At 39.3% G+C, this 19,444-nt stretch overlaps 1 protein-coding gene across 4 annotated transcripts in view; it reads left to right on the top strand.

Annotated features, from left to right (window-relative positions):
- The window catches only part of FAM13B (family with sequence similarity 13 member B), a 47,835-nt gene that overhangs the window by 24,687 nt on the left and 3,704 nt on the right, over positions 1-19,444 (top strand). For 2 of the 4 annotated variants that reach the window (XM_061352048.1, XM_061352049.1), the window contains exons 8-23: positions 1,208-1,249; positions 2,428-2,583; positions 4,400-4,535; positions 4,765-4,788; positions 6,798-6,865; positions 7,453-7,507; positions 7,908-8,055; positions 10,605-10,670; positions 11,741-11,951; positions 13,595-13,724; positions 14,173-14,254; positions 14,534-14,763; positions 15,308-15,391; positions 16,554-16,649; positions 18,920-19,003; positions 19,099-19,271. In XM_061352048.1, coding sequence (XP_061208032.1) covers positions 1,208-1,249; positions 2,428-2,583; positions 4,400-4,535; positions 4,765-4,788; positions 6,798-6,865; positions 7,453-7,507; positions 7,908-8,055; positions 10,605-10,670; positions 11,741-11,951; positions 13,595-13,724; positions 14,173-14,254; positions 14,534-14,763; positions 15,308-15,391; positions 16,554-16,649; positions 18,920-19,003; positions 19,099-19,271 — 1,785 coding nt within the window. The remainder of the gene's footprint in view (positions 1-1,207; positions 1,250-2,427; positions 2,584-4,399; positions 4,536-4,764; positions 4,789-6,797; positions 6,866-7,452; positions 7,508-7,907; positions 8,056-10,604; positions 10,671-11,740; positions 11,952-13,594; positions 13,725-14,172; positions 14,255-14,533; positions 14,764-15,307; positions 15,392-16,553; positions 16,650-18,919; positions 19,004-19,098; positions 19,272-19,444) is intronic. The other 2 variants (XM_061352050.1, XM_061352051.1) reach the window with 2 other exon arrangements.

Genomic DNA, 19,444 nt, shown 5'->3' with positions numbered 1-19,444 from the left:
CTGCTGAGAGGAAGAGAAAACCAGTCTGCTTGAGGTGGTGTACTTACCTTACTCTCTGGTGGTAGAACTACTACTAAACTTGATAAAGTCTGACCTCCTTGCTGCATTAAAACTATTCTTGGGTAAGGAGGGAGACCATCTCTGTGTTTTAGTGCAAGGCAGGCTGGGATCAGAGTATCTGGCAGAGTACCTGTTGAGCTCCAGTGCAGTGGGAAGCTCCTTTGTATTCAGACTTTACTTTATGCATTCATGGAAATAAGACTTAAAATCAGCTGCGGGTGTCAGCAGTGTTGTTGCGTGGTAATGGGTGGGCTAAAAGGTTGGGCTTCAGCTTTTTGAGCTTAGTTATATGTAATAGGAAGCATTTGTTTGCTTCCCTCCCTACCTACCAGTTGAAATGAAGTTAGTATTTCTTTCTTTTGTTCTAAATGGGATATGTAAGTTATACCTCATAGCTGTTCACAGTAAGGTTTTAATCTTTTACTCTGTATTTAGCATATTTATCATCACTTTGTCTAAAAGTTAAACATTTTGTTTATGATTGGAGAATTCTGATCATATTAATTTGGGACCACTAACTTGTGTTAGTTACACTGATCACCACCATCCCCAAGAGTTTGATAGTCTAGGCTGAAGTGGCTTGTGCTGTTCTCCAGACAGCAGGCTCCTGCTTCAAAACCTCTGGAAGGCACCTGCCTTGGACTTGAAATGCTGTAGCTGTCCTTGGAGGGCGCTGCACATCTCTTGAATGGTGCAGAGCAAAGTGAGGCAGCAGCCCGACACGCAGGGAAGCAGCTCTTATGGATTGCAACTGCCGAAGAAAGCAGAGTGATGTGGAATGTGCTTTAGGCAGCAAGCTTAAAATCTGCATTCTTAAGCCAGGTGTCAGGAAATCTTTGGAGACTAAGTGATTAGTATTTCCCATGGGAAAGACTGTACTTCTGAGAGCTTATGGCTTCATAACGTACTGAGAGACAAATCTGCTTTGCTACTCCTACAACGTTCTGTCTTATGATGGCGATCTTTAAGATTCCTTAATCTAAACAGTAAAGGGAGTGCAAATCAGTGTTTTCTTTACATATTTGTTTTATTAGCTGCATTACATGCAGTCTTTAAATATTTTCTAAGTTGTGTCCTGTTGATTTCAAGACTTTTATTTAGTGTGGTAAGTTTTTGCATTACATTAACTTCCTTTTCTTTATTGCAGTGCTCACATCTCTCCCATAAGTATCTTGCCAGCCTCTGCAGAGTAAGTACAATGAAAAGTTTGAGTTGTGCTGTTACTCGAATGTGCGTAAAAGATATGTCTGCTTTCAAGAGAAGGAAATGCAGTAGGTTTGATGGTTACAGTTATGAATGAACATATTCTAGCATGAAGTATTTCACTTATGACATTTAACACTAATGCAGTAAAAATGTCAGTGTTGACTGCAGAAGCATGAGAGCACAGTGTGGTAGAATCTAGATTCTGAAACACTTTGGTTTTACGCTTGGATACATCATAGATTGACTTTTAAAGATCTTGATAGCATTCATATTGTATTTTAGCACTACTTCTAGTTGTTAATATTGAGTACAGTTCAGTGGAAATTGTGTGCATTCACATTGTATTTTAGCACTACTTTTAGTTGTTAATATTGAGTACAGTTCAGTGGAAATCGTGTGTATTCACATTGTATTTTAGCACTACTTCTAGTTGTTAATATTGAGTACAGTTCAGTGGAAATTGTGTGCATTCACATTGTATTTTAGCACTACTTCTAGTTGTTAATATTGAGTACAGTTCAGTGGAAACTCTGTGTAGTAATGCTGAGGGGAAAATAAATGCACAATTCCAGAGTTAAAAATGGGATAAAATAGTTTAAGACTCTTACAGGAGGATTTTTGATGGGCCTGATTGTGTGTTTTGGATAATCTGGCTAAGAAACACTTAACAGAGTCAACTGTTTTTAAACAGTGCAGTACTTTTTTTGATGTATCTTTGGGTATATCCTGTGTTCTTCATCAGGTACTTGCTCATTGTCTCTGCTGTTTGTGGCTCTTGCCTTTTAAGATCACAGCCCTGTCCAGGAGGGCTTGCAGCCAGCTGTGCTGAAGTGGTACCTGTGCCAGGGTTCACTCTTACCTCTTACAGACACAGGATTTTACTGGCACATTAATGTATTAGGCTTTAAGAAAACTTTATGTTGTTAAAAAAAAATAAGTAACTGTAATGTGTTAATTACTTTTAAATAGATTTCATAATACTTTATGTAAATCTTATGAAATAAAAGATAGGTGCAGTAATTTCTACTGCCTTTCTGGAAAAGTGAGTCTCTTGTCATCAAAGATTCCTGTTGTGTATAAAGTTTATCTCCACCTTTCTGCATATTGATCAATGCAAAAGGAGAGTTCTTAATATGAACTTTCTGTCATTTTTCCCTGCAGCATTTTAGAGAGAACAATCAGAGCAGCTGTGGAACAGCACCTTTTCGACCTGCAGAGCAGCTTAGATAACGATCTTAAACACATACAGCAACACAGACTGGGCTGTAACAATGAAGCAAACAATCCCAGCGGGGATGAGGAAGGATCTAACAACCAGTAAGATTTTGTTGTATCTTAGATTCTGTAGGATTGTATATCTTAACCCTTCCAAAACAAACCACCTCAACCCAAAGCAGAAGTTATGAGTTGCTGTTCAACAGTTTTGCTATGAATCAATTTGCCTGTGCATTTTTAACCAAATCAACTTCTGTGAGTTGTCAGTAACCAGCAGCTCTTAAAGCAAAAACTTTAAACTGATCTTGTAGCTAAAAATGTAGTCGACTGTAACTGCTTCACTGCTGAATTCTATGTAAATACTTAAATTGACCCAAGTGCTTTAATTCTTACATTACTGCTGTTACTTATGACATAATTTACCATATGAAAGCTCTTGTACATGCTGTTTCAGTTTCTTTACCCTGTCTTTCCACATCAGTGTAGCTGTTTTACTGCTCTGGCTGCCAGTGTCAATGAAATAGCTAAAAATGGCTAGAATGAGCAATGTGGGTCTGTTTGCATTGTTTCAGCTTTGTTTGATCAGCTTTTCTTCATATTGTAAATCTTGCCATGTTACCAGTGTATTGATTGCCATGGCAGCACTGAGAAGCTGGTACATTTTGGTGCTTTATTAAAAATAAATAGTCATGATTAATATCCCAACTCCAAAAACGTGTACTTACGTAGGACTTCAGTACCTAAATTCCTTGATTCAGAGCCTGAAATATGTGAAGTATTCAGAGACTCAAGTGTTGTTTTCTAAATTGTTCTATCTTTACTGGTTTTAGAAGTCTCGCCTGTGACAAAATGTCACACTAAAGTTAGGAGTTGATCTTAAACGTAATAATCATTGCTGGTGGTAATAAATTAAAACTGAGTTTTAGTGTTAGAGATTTAATGTCTTTGAAGTAATCTATGTAAGTGGTTGCTTGCCCAAAAGACCTATTGTAGGTGAGTTCCTTCAGTTACAGCGTAAGTGCTTTAAAGGCTGGCTGACTTCATAGCAGTGGAGGCTAAAAGTGCCATCACTGGGGGTTGAAATCATTATACTCTCCTGGCACATGCTCCTCATCATTCCACTGTGGATTAAGTGTAATAGAGGATCCATGATAGTGTTCTGGAAAGAGGTCGTCTGCGTCCTCTCAAGCAGTGCTGCCAGCAGACTGTGTACACATCAAATACACAGTTAAATGGAGAACTGACAAATGTGGGGATCCACTGCAGATTTCTTAGAACTAACTTTAAATAACGGCTGAAATTAAGAAAAAGGAATTATAGTCAGAACTGTTTAAGTGAGGAGAAGGAAGTTAAAGGCTTGTGATGAATTAGAGAATCCTTTGGTAACAGGGATGGTGGCATGTATAGAATATATGGACACAAATACGATATAAGTTAGTTTTAATCTGGATGTACTGTTACAAGCCTTAAGTTGAACTCTAGGAAGATTAAATGTTAGAAAGAATGGGATTTCTCACTAGAGGGCTATAAGATGTCTGGCTTCAATATTGAGAGGAGCATAGGCACAGCAATTTCATTGAGTTGTGATAGTTTCAATATGTTACTGCTTCTGGCTGTTGGTGCTTTTATTCCTTAGGTCAGCATAGTAAGTGGGGGGTTGTGTGCCTGGTCCTTGATACACGAATCAAATAAATACATTTTAATATGTCATATTACATGCTGTTGGTGAAAACCTCAGAAATATATGTAAACTACAGAAATAATTAGATTTGCCTGCAGGTGATAGAGATTGTAGCTATTACCAGTCAGAGTAATTTTGATGAGGGGGAAGAAACCAACCAACAACCCTGATGTTTGTTTTATTTAATTTTAAAGGTAGAACAGCAAATTGATAAAGTCTCGCTGTTCTTGTCTTTAGGAATGATGTTATTGAAGATAATGACACTGGTAGCAGTGAGAACACAGGAGACTGCTCTGAAGTACTGGTTTGCACTGATTTAGACAGTGAAGCTATGAAACATGATACTGTAACTGAGGAAGAAGAAAGCATTCAGGTGAGAGGAAGAGCCTCCTGTATATGAAACTCATTAAGTGCTGTGGCATTAGCAAAGTGCTTTGGAGATCCAGGTTTTCCTAGTAGCTCTGATGTAGCCTTACTTGCTGCTGTTGCTCTGTGCAATTGTCTTCTGTTGTGTGTTTCATGGACATGCACAGAGAATTTTTGTGTACTTTGGGGCAGGTTGTGGGACTCTGACTAATGTTGTTTCTATTGGTCTTTCACAGGTACCAGCCCTTCCTTCTGCTCAGGTAAGTCAGTGTATTGGCACTACATCATATCACTACTACTACTACTGGCATAGCACATGATAGAATAACATCTTGTGTTAGGAAAGGCTTCCTGAGTAGCAGAAGATGTAGAGCTGTGTCTGTAGCATAGCCCACACACCGTTACTCCTTTTACTGTATCAAGAACCAGTGGAAGTAGCAGTCGCCTTCAGACTCTGCAGCCTCTTTGTGCTGGGAAGGTGTGGGTTTGTACTTAACTAAACACAGCCCTTTCTCATTGTTCCCACTTTCTTCTGTGGGTAGGCATCAATGTCCTGTTCTTTTCAACCACATCTCCTCTCTAGCTGAAAGAAAGCCTTCAAAAGCAGTAGAGCGAGTTCCTCTTATTAACTCTTAATACTTTGCTTCTTCCAGTTAAAATATATGTTGAGCTTTAGGGATCAAAACTCAGAAAATACAAATGTAAATGAAGGAACAAAAATTGGTGCAAATTGGTGACTTTTCAGTGTCTTTTATGTGGTTTCTAAGAACAACTGAGAAGGGTGAATTATACTTCTTAGGAAGTTATGTGCACTTCAGTGTTCCATGTTCATAACCATCCTTAAGAATATAAAGGGGAGCATGATGCTTGGGGCCATGTGGTCATGTGTAGATGCACTGCTGTTGTACCTGATGCAGTTTTGGGTGGTTTAAAGTTAGTTTTTACCCTCTTAATACAGAATTTCAAATGCTATGAGAGTTGGATCTTTCAGGGAGATCTTAAAGGGAAATACACAGATTCTTCTGTATGAAAGGAGATAGAGAGGAGCATGTAGGGTTGTAGGAAAGAAAGGAGCACGTGAGCTCTCCTTTGAGTCTGAAATAGAAACAGAAGCAGTTGTTCCCACAACTACAATAAGTGTGACTATGCAGAATGTGCAGAGCTCATCTCCAGGGTGCACATTACCTGCTGGAGTATGATAAATGCTCTGTGATTAGAAATTGTTCCTCCTAATTGGAATTTGACTTGAGGACTGAAACAGTGTAAACAGAATAATGGAGCTTTGTCTGATAAGGGTGGATGTTAACTGTCAGCAGTGTAGAACTGGCAACTATTTGTACTCTTGAGGTGATTTTATGTAAAGGTGCTGAGGCACTGGAGTGGGTTGCCCAGGGAGGTTGTGAATGCTCCATCCCTGGCAGTGTTCAAGGCCAGGTTGGACGAGGGCTTGGGTGGCATGGTTTTGTGTGAGGTGTCCCTGCCCATGGCAGGGGGTTTGAACTGGATGATCTTAAGGTCCTTTCCAGCCCTAACTATTCTGTGATTCTATGTTCAGACATTTTAGGCATCATTTGTGAGAGCTTCTTAAAGTCCAAACCCAAATGTAATATTACTTTAAAATCTCATATTGCATATGAGAAACTGAAGCAGTCTAGTACAGGGCTTTGATACAAATAAGTAGTCAGTCTTCCTGTGCCAACTTCACTGAACAAAATGGTGACATGTATTCATCTGAGCTTGTTTTGTGAGATGGTGTCACAGAAATGCCAGTGTTTCTTCATCCCCTTCCAGTTCTGCTGCTGCTTTATTTAGTAACAGGGATTAGTAGCTCCTTTCTGACAGACAGAAAGTCTGTCAGACTTGTTTCATTTCATGTATACTGAGCACAAGGCTACCTTCAACTGTTATTTTTGAGACTAGGATATACTTACTGCCATGGTTTCAGTCACCGCAAACATCATGCTGTGATTGACAATTTGCAGTAGAGTTGTTTGTATTAATATTTAAAAGAAATGGTAAAAACTGCTTTGTCTGAAGGCAGAAAGTTGTTGTCTGTCTTCTAGTGAGTAAAACACCTGGCTGCTGACCTTGGTTTTATATACAGATAACCGGTATTGCTTGGTTAAAGAGTATGATTTCCACCACCACACAATAAGCTGTGCTTTTAGTTTTTGAGGGTTGTTTTTTTTGTGGTCAGAGATGATTACAGATATGTTTTCAACTGAGAATGCCATTCCCAAATCTTTCTAAACATGCTTTTTGCCAACAGGCTGCAGATGTATTATTGAAAACATGTGATGAAGATGCAGAAGTTGATGGAGAAAATAATAGTGAAGGGTATGTATGTTTTTTAAGTCACATCAGTTTTGGAACCTAAGTGTACCTAGCTGTGATTTGTGGCAACACAGTGTAAGATGGGGGAGTTGAAACTAAAAGCACAACTTTTCATGTGTGAAAACAGAGGAGGTAAGATGGAGTTACCTTTTTATGGTGATGATATAAAAGGCATGGAACTTTATGCACTTAAAAGAGATAATAAATACAAGCCTATATGATATGTATCATGGCTTTTTTGAGGACAAGCCTATGTTCTGGGCAAGAGAAACAAAAGAACAAGTGATTTAAAATATTTTGGCACATTTTATTGCTCTTAATGAGAAAAGAATTCATGCTGGTAATAGTGATTAGCCAGAAAGCTTTAAATTCACTTGCAATTGGAGTTCAGTACTGACTGAAATCTCAGTATGAGTTGAATTGTGTTTGAAAGTATTTCCTCCCAGTTTGAAAATAAAGGTCTAAGCTGGTTTTATTTTATTAACTGGTCTTGGATATGTAAGAATAAAATGCAAGGGGAGTGTATAGTATTTACTGTCCATTAAGAACTTATATTTAAAATTATAACTAGATCTGTTTCTTTTCTTTAGGCAAAATAGTATATTGCTTGGTGGGAATGATAGAATACCTTCAGAGATGTTTCTGGTAAGATTATGATTTCATTTATATCCAGGTACACAGCATCTTATAAATTTACATGAAATGCAGTTATGAAGAAAACCAGTAAATTCAGCTTTTAACATCTTATGCTTGTTGGGCTCTTGCAAGCTTTGCAAAACCTCTGTTAGAGATCTCAGCATCTTGCATCACAGGATGTTTTAGCAGCAGAGCAAGCTTATACTTATGCATCTTGTGAGGAATGTTCTGTAATGCAAACAATTGGCTACTGTTGGGGGTTGGGAGGATTGTTTATAATTCCTTGAGTCAGGAAAGAAGAAATCTTTCTCCAGTCAATTCTCAGCAATGCTGGATCTGGCACTGTTTGGGTACCTCATTTCCAGTTGCTAAATCATAACAACAACATTCTTCTGTTGTTTCAACACAGGATTCAAGTAACAAGACTTGTGATCTTAATGCAAATACTGATTCAGAGATGTTGGGGGATGGCAACATCAATGTTCCTGAGGAAGCTCTGAGTGTCCAAGTACCACGTCTAGATCTGAAGAATGTGTCTGATGGTGACAAATGGGAAGGTAATTCTCACCCTTTAGCTCACAACGTAATGAGTAATGATAAATAGAGTGTTTTATGGAGTAGAAAGCAGCAGACAACACTTGTTTCCTTTGGTTCAATCTGAACAATATGTTCTGTACACATGGTAAGATGATCCAAGCCATGGCATAGATCCCATCTTGTTTCAGAATTATCTGCAACTTAATTAAGAACCTTAATAAACATGTGAAGAAAAAATAGTCAAAAGAGCAAATAAAGAAACCAAAACAGCCCAAGTTTCATAGCAGAGGTTTTGCTGTGTCTGGTTTTTTTTTCTTTCTTATTCATTTTTACGTTTTCAAGGTGACTTGTGGTTCTCAGAACCCTGAGTCTGTCATCCCAGTGCTTCAAAACACCTTCTCTAGTTATGTCACAGTTCATATTCACACTGGCTTGTCTGGTTTTCTGGGTTTTATAAATACAAACTATTGAAGCTCTAATACAAGCTGAATTTGACTTAAAATCACTAAACTGCTAAACGCAGAAATTCATGTTTCATTTATTCTTCAAGATCTGTTGGCTGATTGGTTTTAAAAGTCAGGAATGTCAGATGTTGGTTTCCATGTCTTTGGGCATCTTCAAACAGTTACTTTGTCTAATGCTGTAAGCTAGTTTTTCTAAAGCTATGAAGCTAAAGCTGCTGATGGATATTATTCCTGTCCCCCTTCTGCCTCCATTGTTGGGATTTTAGTAAAGCAAAATGTTTGGAACACAGTTTTCTCTCAGGCAGGATTCCTTCTCTCTGTTACCTTATTCTTCATGCCTTCCAGGCTTAACAAGCCCTGAAGCTTGTGACTTTACTGAACTTTGTTGCTCAAATGTCTGTTGTTTTCCTTGTGTAAAAACATAACCCCTTCCTAACCAGAGCAAAACACTCTTGTCAGTATCTTCTTTTCAAGGTACTCATGTTTTTATGTGTTCCCTTATATCCTGTTTCCTCTGCCTGGTGTTGATATTTGAATCATCACACCTTAAAAAAAAGCAAGTGATAGAGTTTGCTGAAATACCATGAACTGTCACTGATCAATGGCCACAGTCCACTTGTTTCTAGTCTTAAAAACTTAGAAATGCAACTTGGCAGCTACAGTACAGATTTACTATGCAGGGATGAGGTGTTTACTTCCAGCAGGCTGTTCCAGTGACAGCTCTTCTTCAAGATGCCTGTAAGCATCATGGTCAAATATTAGTAAGACACTAGTAACAAAAGAATGGCTGCACTTGACTTCTGGTTGCTCTGTTATGAATATTAATATCAGTGAGGTGCACCTGAAATGAGTGTAGTTTAACAGTGCAGCATACAATTGTAGCATGTCAGCACATAAAGCTTTGTCCTGAAGCTCAGATGGTGGTAACTTAGTGTTCATTTGTCACCAGTGTTGGCTGTTTTCCAAGTGTGTTGCCTCCTTGAGTCCATATTTTCCTTTTACAAATGATGCAGCTTGCAAATTGTGATAGATTTACGTGCTGGTTGGCCTTTTTGAGCCCTTGCAAGCTATACATTGTATGTCGTGTCACATAGAAACTGATTTGGAGGCATATGGAGACACTGAGTCCAGGTTTTTATTCTCATTGCCCAAGTTAATAACTTTGTCTAAAGTCTAAAAGCAAAAGAATAACCCTGCTTATGTTCTCAGTGTTCTATTTACCTGAATTGCATCCTTGCACATCGCATTCTGTTGCATCCTCTGTTTTAATCTGATTTAATACGGATTCTCAGAAGGTTTGTGGCTTCCATTTTCATTATTCCCTTAAATCTGCTCATAGAAGTTGCTTTGGTTTTACTTACTTAAATAGCTTCATGAGTCTTAGTTTTAAAAGAAAGTAGTATTTCTGTATACAAACTTATAAGCTTCTTGGTAGTAAAATCATGATGTTTTGCAAGAGTTGTTATTTCATTGCAAACAATTTTAACTTTGGCTGTTGTTCAGTCCTGTTTAAAATGGTTATCAGGATCTCAGACTTCCAAGGCACTGCAAGTCCTTGTGGCATTCCATTGAAGTAGATTGGCTTTGTAAAGAAATCTATGCTAGTCCAAATCTTGTTTGGGTTATAAAAGCCTATATAATGTAAAACCAGCAGAGTTCTTGGAAATGGTTATCAAATACTTGCTGGCTTAATGCAGAAATGCAGATCAGTTAATCTATATTTTGAGTGTTTTCTCTGCATTTGTTCTGCCTTTTGGAAATTACCATCTCTATTTAAGAGCCACGAGCAAAAGCACATTGAGAACTTGTCATCTGTTAATGTGAGGATGCATGAGCCTCTTGGTAAACTACAATAAGTCTTTACTATTCCTGTGTCAGATCTCTGTAAACCTTTTCAGTAAGAAGTTCAGATTCACTCAGGACTGAGCATCCTCACCTGCCATTGAAAGTGCTTGGAAGCTGAGAGTGCTCAGGGCCTGGCCCAAAGGATGGGATGGTTTTCCCTGGTACTGTATCTTCCTGCTTTACATGTGATGTATAGTTTGTTCTGACTGTGCTGTGTGTTCACTTTAGTATTTTTTGCCATTCTTTTTTCATTTTATTAGCGCCATGCCCTATCACTTTCCCCCTCATTGATTTCAAAACAATGCATCTGCAGAGAGAAGGGGAGGGTAAGTATGGTTCGCCATACGTTCAGTTATCTGCCTTTTGATAGTTTATGGTTTGCTTTCTAGCTAACCCTTCACCTGCTGTCCCGTATATCTTGGGAATGTTCTGATCTGCAGTTGTTTTGCTTGCTTCTAAACAGTCCCTTTCTTCTGTCTTGTTCTGTGTAAACAGGCAAGATCAGAGCTTCAAAACAAAACAAACCCCAATCATACTTAGTCAACGTACAGTGGAAAGCAGGTACAAGGGTTATGTCTTTTTAAAGGTTACTTTGTGGGTTGTATTGTTGTTCTGCACACTTTGAACCCAGTTGTCAAATTTCAGTTTTGAACTGGGAAATACAGGCAACTCTTTGAAAGGAAAAGGGGGGTGGGATTGTGAATTCAAGTGCTTGGAAGGCCACATCAGCTACTTGTTAGACAGCAAGCAAACCTTAACTAAGAATTGGAAGGGATGTTAGCAGCTTTATGTAGGAATTTAAAAGGTCTGATTGTTTTGGAATCCCCTGCCTAAAAGAAATCACCTTCCACAAATTAAGAAATCTCTTTTTCTCAGTGGTGTCAAGATGCATTTAAACTTAAAAACCCAACAACACTCCCTTCAGACAACTCAAGTGAATGGGTATTGTACCTTAAGAGCTATTGGCAGGCTTAAGTTCTTCAAACCCAAGAGGACAATCTTTCAAAGTACCTGTGTAAGGTATAAAAATTAATTTCCACAGCAAAATATCACAATGGACAACAAATACATCCTTCTAACTTTGGACTTCTGATACGTAAATAAGGCTCTCACACTGCTGGAACTGTTCAGAAATGCATACTCCCAAGATACACTTGGAAAAAGGGATCCTAGTGTGCATACTCCGTTCTGGTACCTTTTTCTTTCAGTTGCTACATGACAGAATTTGTAGCTTTCTGATGTGTTTCAGTGTTTATATCCACTTTGTGTATGACACCACATCCTTTATAGCATACAAGACTTAAGCAGTGGGTACGCAGTTTTGTTTCCTTTTGACTCTTGTTTGTAATCCTGTTAACAGCAAAGTACCATTTTGTGTCCCCTTTTTATCTTTTAGATCCCTTTCCTGCTTTCAAGTCTTGGCAGGAGGACAGTGAATCTGGAGAAGCTCAGCTTTCCCCACAGGCTGGAAGGATGACTAATCATCCCTTGGAAGAGGACTGTCATCCAATACTGTCACATCGGAGCCTGGATTTTGGGCAAAGCCAGCGCTTCTTACATGATCCAGAAACCTTAGATTCATCATCCAAAGCGCTTTCTTTTGTTAGGTTTGTATTTTAATGCCATTTGGTGGGTGTTGGGGCAGGAGGTGTTACTACAAGCATGAAAATACAGCTGGTTAAAATCATCGTGGGTTTTCATGATATGAATTAATTGAAGACCAAGGGCAAATGCAGCATCATATGGCCTTTTGGCTGTTCTGCCTGCCCAGGAACTGCCACAGTGAGTCAGACCAGAGGTTCATCTGGGATGGTATTGTGTCTTTCAAAGTGGCCACTGGCAGATGCTGAGGGAAAGAGTATAAAAATAGGCTGAGCTTGCAAAGATTTCCCTGGCATTGGGTCTGGGCTGTAATGTCACTTCCTGCACTGAAGACAGTATTTATATCCTTTGTTTACCAGTCTTCACTGGACTGCTGATCTATGGTTTTATGTAAGTTTTGGTGCTTTTTTTCCCCCAGTAGCATGAATAGCTATTTTCATGTTGCATCGTTTTGGATTTGTTTTGCCTAGCATGTTGTCCACTCTCAGTAAAGACACAAACCACTGCAACTGAAGTGTGCAGTAATGGTCAGTGCAGAGGCAGGGTTCTTAGTGCAGATTTAGAGGATCAAGCCTGTTCTACCCAGTGTGTTAGAGTTGTAACTAAACAAGCTGCAAGTTATTTGTGTGACACTGTTGGGAGTGTGACCCTCCACAGCTGTATGTAGCCTGTGACCTACACTGCGTACTGCTATTACTGTGAAAGGGTATTTAAGAGGCATTTTTGTGCTTGCTAGGGAAGAAATGATCTCATAAAAACGAGAAAATCTGGAACAGGAAAGACCAAGTTTTTATTTTCCAATTCTGTTTGACATAAATTTATTGATGCAAAAAGGTACTTACCTGGGTTTTCTCCAGTTGACTGCAGAAAATAGTTGATGAGTACTGTTAAAACGATGCACAAGACTGACCTGCAGAAAAGTACTGATTGTATTCCTCATTCTGAAACTAATCAGGATCTGCACTAGTAGATGATTAGATTAGTATTTCTAATATCTTGAACTACATAGATCTTACTAGGGTTGAGGGATCTTTCAGGTCCCTTGCATAATAAGTGCATCAGAAAGTTTGCATGGTCAGTGTTAAAATAGGAAGGCTTTTCACAAGCAGCATCAAGGAGCTAACAAGTGCAAAAGATGATTTAAAACCAGAATCACATACTCTAGAAATATATTAGTAAAGCCAACAAATGATGTAGATGTGTTTTAGATTAATATCTAATTACTTGCCTAAGACAAGTAGCAGAGCTGTTAAATTGCCAAGGACAGCGCAGTGGTAGCTTTTAGCCTCAGCTTTAAGTGTGCCCAATACTTCAACAAGGTATCTAATAACTTAGATAAGTATCCTAGCCACCAGAAAGATCTGAACTGGTTTAATGACAATGTAATTAGTGGCACATTAAAAATGCTGTTCTTCTGTTAGGGCTATTACAGAAATTAGAGAGGAAAACAATAACACAGCACATTTTGAAGGCAGCAGATCAAAGCATTTTGATTCAGTAGGTAAATAGCTCTTGCTAAAAATGTGCCAAGAATGAATTATGATCTGGAGGAAAAAAAAAATGAAATTAGTCCTCTCTTACTAAAATACACAAATTGTTTGCACCTGTTTAATTATTTAAATGACATTTAAAAACTGTTTTAATACAGAACACGAAGAGCATCCTTTAGCTCAAAAGATGACAAAAGGGAAGACAAGACACCTTACCAGCTTGTCAAGAAATTGCAGAAAAAAATAAAGCAATTTGAGGAACAATTTGAAAAAGAGAAAAACAGTAAGGTAAGTTACTTCTGCCTTTACTCAGGATAGAGGGCTGCACGGTGGAGCCAGGTTATTTCTTGTGGTTCGTCACTGAATAACTGTGGGCTCACAAACGAGAACGATTCTGTTACTTACTGCTGTCTGTGAAAGTGAACTGTGCCATAATGCCTGAGCCCAAAGAAGGGCAGACAGTGCCGTTATGCAGTGAGACTGAGAGGATACCGGAGAAGTGGAGAGACAGAAGCATGTTACCACTCTCTGTTTCAGCTTCTGATCTGTTGTCTCAAGTTTATTTTCACAAGTGTTGGCTGTTATGTTGGCACTGAGATCTGACCTGATGCTAAGAGTCACATCCCTGCTACTAGTCCCATTCCCTGTTGTAAATATTACCAAATCTTGAAAGAAGTATTTGTAAGCAAGACTTAAGGTGTTTTAATAAACGTTGTTTATTTGTGTTACTTTTCAGCCCTCCTATAGTGATATTGCAGCCAACCCAAAGGTTTTGAAGTGGATGACTGAACTTACCAAATTGAGAAAGCAGATAAAAGGTAAGAGATGCTATAGCTTCTGGTTTTCTACAAACACAAATCATTTACGTGACTAAAATAGCGAAGTCATTCAGTAAGATTCCACAGACAGTAAAAATACTTAATTTCTATGTTCTGAAATACTCAAAACTCATATTGTTCCTTTGGCTTTTAATTTTGTTGGTTTTAGTTCATTAGAAATTTTGCCTATGCAAACTGTTATATTCCTTTATTTGCAGTTAAACAAACCGAGAGTTATTTCTTTTAAACCTTTGCACTGAGCAATCATTCTCATTTCAGATGCAAAGCAGAGGAGCTCAGATGGAGAATTCATACCTCAAACACGTCCACGAAGTAACACTCTTCCAAAAAGCTTTGGTTCCTCTCTTGACCAAGAGGATGAAGGAAACGAAGATGAGATGCAGGTTGTGCAGAAAGAGAAGAAGCCCACCAAGGAAGCCACACTTGAACTCATTTTGAAAAGGTTAAAGGAAAAACGAGTTGAGAGATGTTTGCCAGAAGATATAAAAGTAAGCATAAAGCTGTTTGTAAAGGCTGTTTGTAAAAGAACAGAGGGAAACAGAGCACTGTCAGGCACTTCAGGTTATCACTTTATCAACAAAATGACGCCTGTGTCTAGCAGCCCTTTACAAGACCCTTCTATTTCGGACTCTGTGGGGAAATAATGATGAACCACATTTTCCCTCCTCACTCTTTATTGAAATATTCTGAAGTGTGTGAGGCACTGGAGTGGGTTGCCCAAGGAGGTTGTGAATGCTCCATCCCTGGCAGTGTTCAAGGCAAGGTTGGACGAGGCCTTGGGTGACATGGTTTAGTGTGAGGTGTCCCTGCCCATGGGAGGAGGGTTGGAACTCGGTGATCTTAAGGTCCTTTCCAACCCTAACTATTCTATATTTCTATGTGCTGACAATATTGAACAGCTTTAAATGGGTGAAGGTGGGATGAATGGCATTGACTAAGTGGAGTGTGTCTAAGGTATCCATATAGCCAATAAGGTGGAAAAACTGTTAAAGTGACTTGAGTTGGACTAAATGTGAATTATTCTTCTGACAGAAAATGACAAAGGACCATTTGGTAGAAGAGAAAACATCTCTCCAGAAGAGCCTCCTGTATTATGAAAGTCAACATGGGCGGCCGGTAATTCTTGGTTTACTTCATCAAGCTCTATTAATAAAGCAGTAACTCTTGTGCAGTAGTAGTAGCAGAAGCTAGTGTGGGTGGTTTTGAGGCTTTTTAATTCTTCAAAACAGAGCTCTCTGTTGGTTTCCACATTGCTGTCAGGGGAATTTATTGCATTGTCTTCAAACAGAAAAGAACTATGTTTTAATAGGCCCTTTGTCCACAGATGAGGAGGTTCTTGGAGTTTGACAAGTGACTGGTGTCGTTTGGTGCCTTATATGTCTGAGGCAAAGAGAAATTGTACAAATAAATGGCTCTGTTGAATTTCCTGGGAAAAGGCTTGAAATGTTTTTCTGGATTTCACAAAACCAGAAAGTAAAAGACACTTCCCTTCCTCCCAAGTCTGTGGCATGTGTCCTCTATAATTGGAGGTGGGGAGGTTGGAGTGACTAGCAATTAGTGCCTGAAGTTTGGGGCTTTCGTTTTGGACAGTGTTCAGTATTACTAGTCCAATCACAAGATCGTTTCAGGTTCTACTCCATCAGCCTTCTGGGCTTGGCACACTAGCTTTATAATCAGCACTGCTGTGTAAATGTGACCAAGCCTTTCAGTCTTAAAACCAAGGAAGAATAATGGTCCTGGGGGTATTGGCACTGTTTCTACAGTCCCTTTAGGGAGAAAATGTCAATAACTGTTGAGGATAGCCTTTAAGGTTTGTTACGTTGGAGTACACAGTGGCCAAGAATTAAGAGTAAAGCAGATACCACAGGAAATCTCTCTATGGTTTCATCTCTTTCTTTTCCACCCCCTCTCATTCCTCTAGAGTCATCATCATTCCTAGGCACACAGCCCTCCCCCAGTTCTTGGTCCCTTTTTTGCCTCTTTACCACATGTCCTTAAAGACAGTTTGTTTCTACTGAAGCCCCTCTTAGCTTTTAGGAAGTCTTTAAAACTGCTTCCTGAAAACTACAGGGAATTAAAGTGAGGAAAGAGGAGGAGGAAGCACCAACTTCTTCCCATTTATCTGCACAAGCCCCATTTCGTACACACAGTTTAAACTAGTTTCATGTTCCTAATTGTCAGGTCCGTGGCTTGGCATGAGAAGCAAGACCGCTTTGTGTTTGCTTGTTATATTACTGAGTGACTGGTATAATTAATTCTGTGGTTTCTCTGCCTTTAGGTTACTAGAGAAGAAAGACATATTGTGAAGCCACTTTATGACAGATACAGACTTGTAAAACAAATGTTAACTAGAGCAAGCATTACTCCTATTCTTGTGAGTAAAACAAATGCTATTTCTACTTTTTTCCACTTTTTGAACTGCTAGGCTGCCTTTAGAAGAGCTAATAACACTGTTCCAGAGATACATCTTTCTTATGGAAGATGTATGATCATGATGTCATTGTACTCAAGGCATTTGATTTACTGCTGAGAGCAGAGCAGTTCAAAGCTGTCTGTGACCTTGATGGCTCTTAGGAAGTACACGGTTCTTGGTGGAAGTAAATGAGCTGTTCTGACTTGTGCGACTGAGATGCTCCCAAGCCCCTGTGCTGGGTATGGATCCACAGTACATACTGTACTTTCAGTCCTCCCAAGAATAGTAACAACAGTTGCAGTGAAGCTTGCCTGTACTGCAGGGTACTGTCACCAGAGGCATGAGTAATAGGATGGCCCTAACAACCATTTCATTCATTCCTGCTTCCTCAGTGTGAGACCTGTTATCAACACCTGCAGCATCTGTACAACATCTGTGCTTTTTCACTGTGCACTTCATTTCCTTCTAGCTTGCTTTCTGTTCTTTTCTTTCCTCTCTCTGTGCTCTTTTAAGAGATGAGGAAGAAAAGTTTTCATACTGTGCAAGGAGATTGATGTAACCTTGTTTATAGTACCTGTAAAACAGCTGGGGAATGACAACCAGCTGGCTAGCTTTGCTCTTCATGATTTGTAATCCGAATCTTGCATGCTGACCCAGACTTGCAACAGAACAGATTTGATACTAGCTGTTTGACCCTTTTAGAAGGAATGGACTGCATAGGAAGGGATGTGAGATAATCTCTTTATGTACAGGCAGCTCTCTACCAGGTTTATGTAGCTGGGCAGTGACTTACTCAGCAGGAACTTAAGCAGCTGTTTACGTGGACTCCGACTGTTCTCAGCTATCCTCTTTAAGCCCAAGTACATTGAGGTGAAGAGACCAGTTCAAGATCATTCCTTTCCTGCACATAGATTTTTGTGTAGTGGCTTTTACAGAAAAATGTTGTTTACACTGCAGTCATAATTCAGTTTAAAGGGTTTTATGTCAGAATCCCTTTTTGAACGTTGGCACAGGTTGCTTTTAAACACCTAAGCGTTTCTTCGTGATGAGTCACAAGGTATTGGTGGTTTACTTGACCAGTTGAGGTTTATCTCATTTCTCACCTCAAGTCTGACTCTTCAGCTGAGATGCATTTTGTGTTATCAGTAGTCTTGTGACTATACTGTAGTCATTCCTTTTTGTTGTTGTTGTTTGTCTGTGAGACAAAGGCATGGCTGATAGGCAACCCATAGGATTTTAATTCAGGAAAGATGTTGGTAGCATGTTGCCTGCAACACAGGTTAGGAATTACCTGTAAAGTGTTTTTCACAGGCCTCTGCTTTTGAAACCTGTAAGAGATGCAGAGCTCTCTAGTTACCAAGGATTGTTCAAAGACTGCTTCTGTATAGATTATATTCAGTGCCAGGTATTTCAAGAATTGGTTTTTGGTTTACACAACGCTTGCTCCCATGAGACCTCTTATGGTATCACGGTATGTTAATCACATATGCTGAAGCCTGCATGGAAATGTCTAAAGAGGCAGAAAGGTATTTACCTTCCACAAACTAAAGTGTTTTGTCAAGTCACTGTCTGTGTGGCTTTCATGTTCCATTGTCCTCCTGTTCAAAGAGTTCATCTGTTGAAGTTGCTGTTTGAGGATACTGGAAGAGCAGGGCAGAACGTGTGTGTGCTACAGGCAGCTAACGGCAGTCCATGTGCAGCACAGTGGCACCTGGTTTAGGCTGAAATTCAAAGGGGTTTGCCTGGAAGGTGGCAATAGGTAACTCTTACGCAGCACTTCCAATTGTTGGGGCTTCAGAGAGGTCTAGAAAAAGAAACTGGCAGTCTTATTCCCAACATATGCCTGGCAGAAGATAAAAGCTGGCTCTGGCTTTGTGTAACTTTATAGTGTCCCTTTGGTTTGGTTTGGAAGAACAAGAGGAAATACGAAATTCAGAGATATCATTGCACTTTATGAATTGGCTACAAAACATGGAGTGATTTTTATATTCAAAGAGTATTTTTACATAGTTTATAAAGTACAGTGTTTGATTCTATGTCAAGGATACTTTGGGCATCTGAGCTTTTGGGGTTATAGGTTATTTTGTTTGTACTCTGTAAGTATGTTTCCAGTCTTGTATTCTTCTGAAAGAAGAAATACCCTTGAGTAATAGATGACTTGACCAGAATTCTGACCCACACAGCATCTAATGTCTAATTGCACATAATGGAACCAGCTTCAATTTTTGCAGGGCTCACCATCAACCAAGAGGCGGGGGCAGATGTTACAGCCCATTATTGAAGGTGAAACTGCCCATTTTTTTGAAGAAATTAAGGTGAGTACAGTGCATATTGTAAAAATACTTCCCAGCACCTTAAGAGAGAGCTGAAATATTTCATACTGGGTTTGAATTTCTGCTTTGGCTTTCAGGAAGAAGAGGAGGAAAGTGATGGTTTGTCTGCAGACCTGACCGATATCCTAAAAACTGCTGCCCAAACGCAGCCTGTTTTAAGCCCAGTTGAAAACTCTGAGTCTGATGTTGAAGATGGTCAAGAGAAGCTGACCCGGGACCTTCGGCTGTCAAGCACCCGTGCTGCTTCCATGTATGTGGAAATAACAAGTTCCTACTTCTAGTATAGAAGTTACAGTTACTGCACTTAGAGTCACTGTACCGAGTATATGATGTTGGGTGGAAGCAAGTGACATGTTCAGTGCTTGTCAGGAAGTGTTTAGCTGGAATGAGTGTTCACACAGGTCTGACTAAGATCCTTTTGTA

This window comes from Neopsephotus bourkii, unplaced genomic scaffold, assembly GCF_033783945.1.
Source record: "Neopsephotus bourkii isolate Nb327-2 ecotype Australia unplaced genomic scaffold, CSIRO-AGI_Nbou_v1 NB_620, whole genome shotgun sequence".
NCBI lineage: Eukaryota > Metazoa > Chordata > Aves > Psittaciformes > Psittacidae > Neopsephotus > Neopsephotus bourkii.
This window is presented reverse-complemented; position numbering and strand designations above follow the sequence as displayed.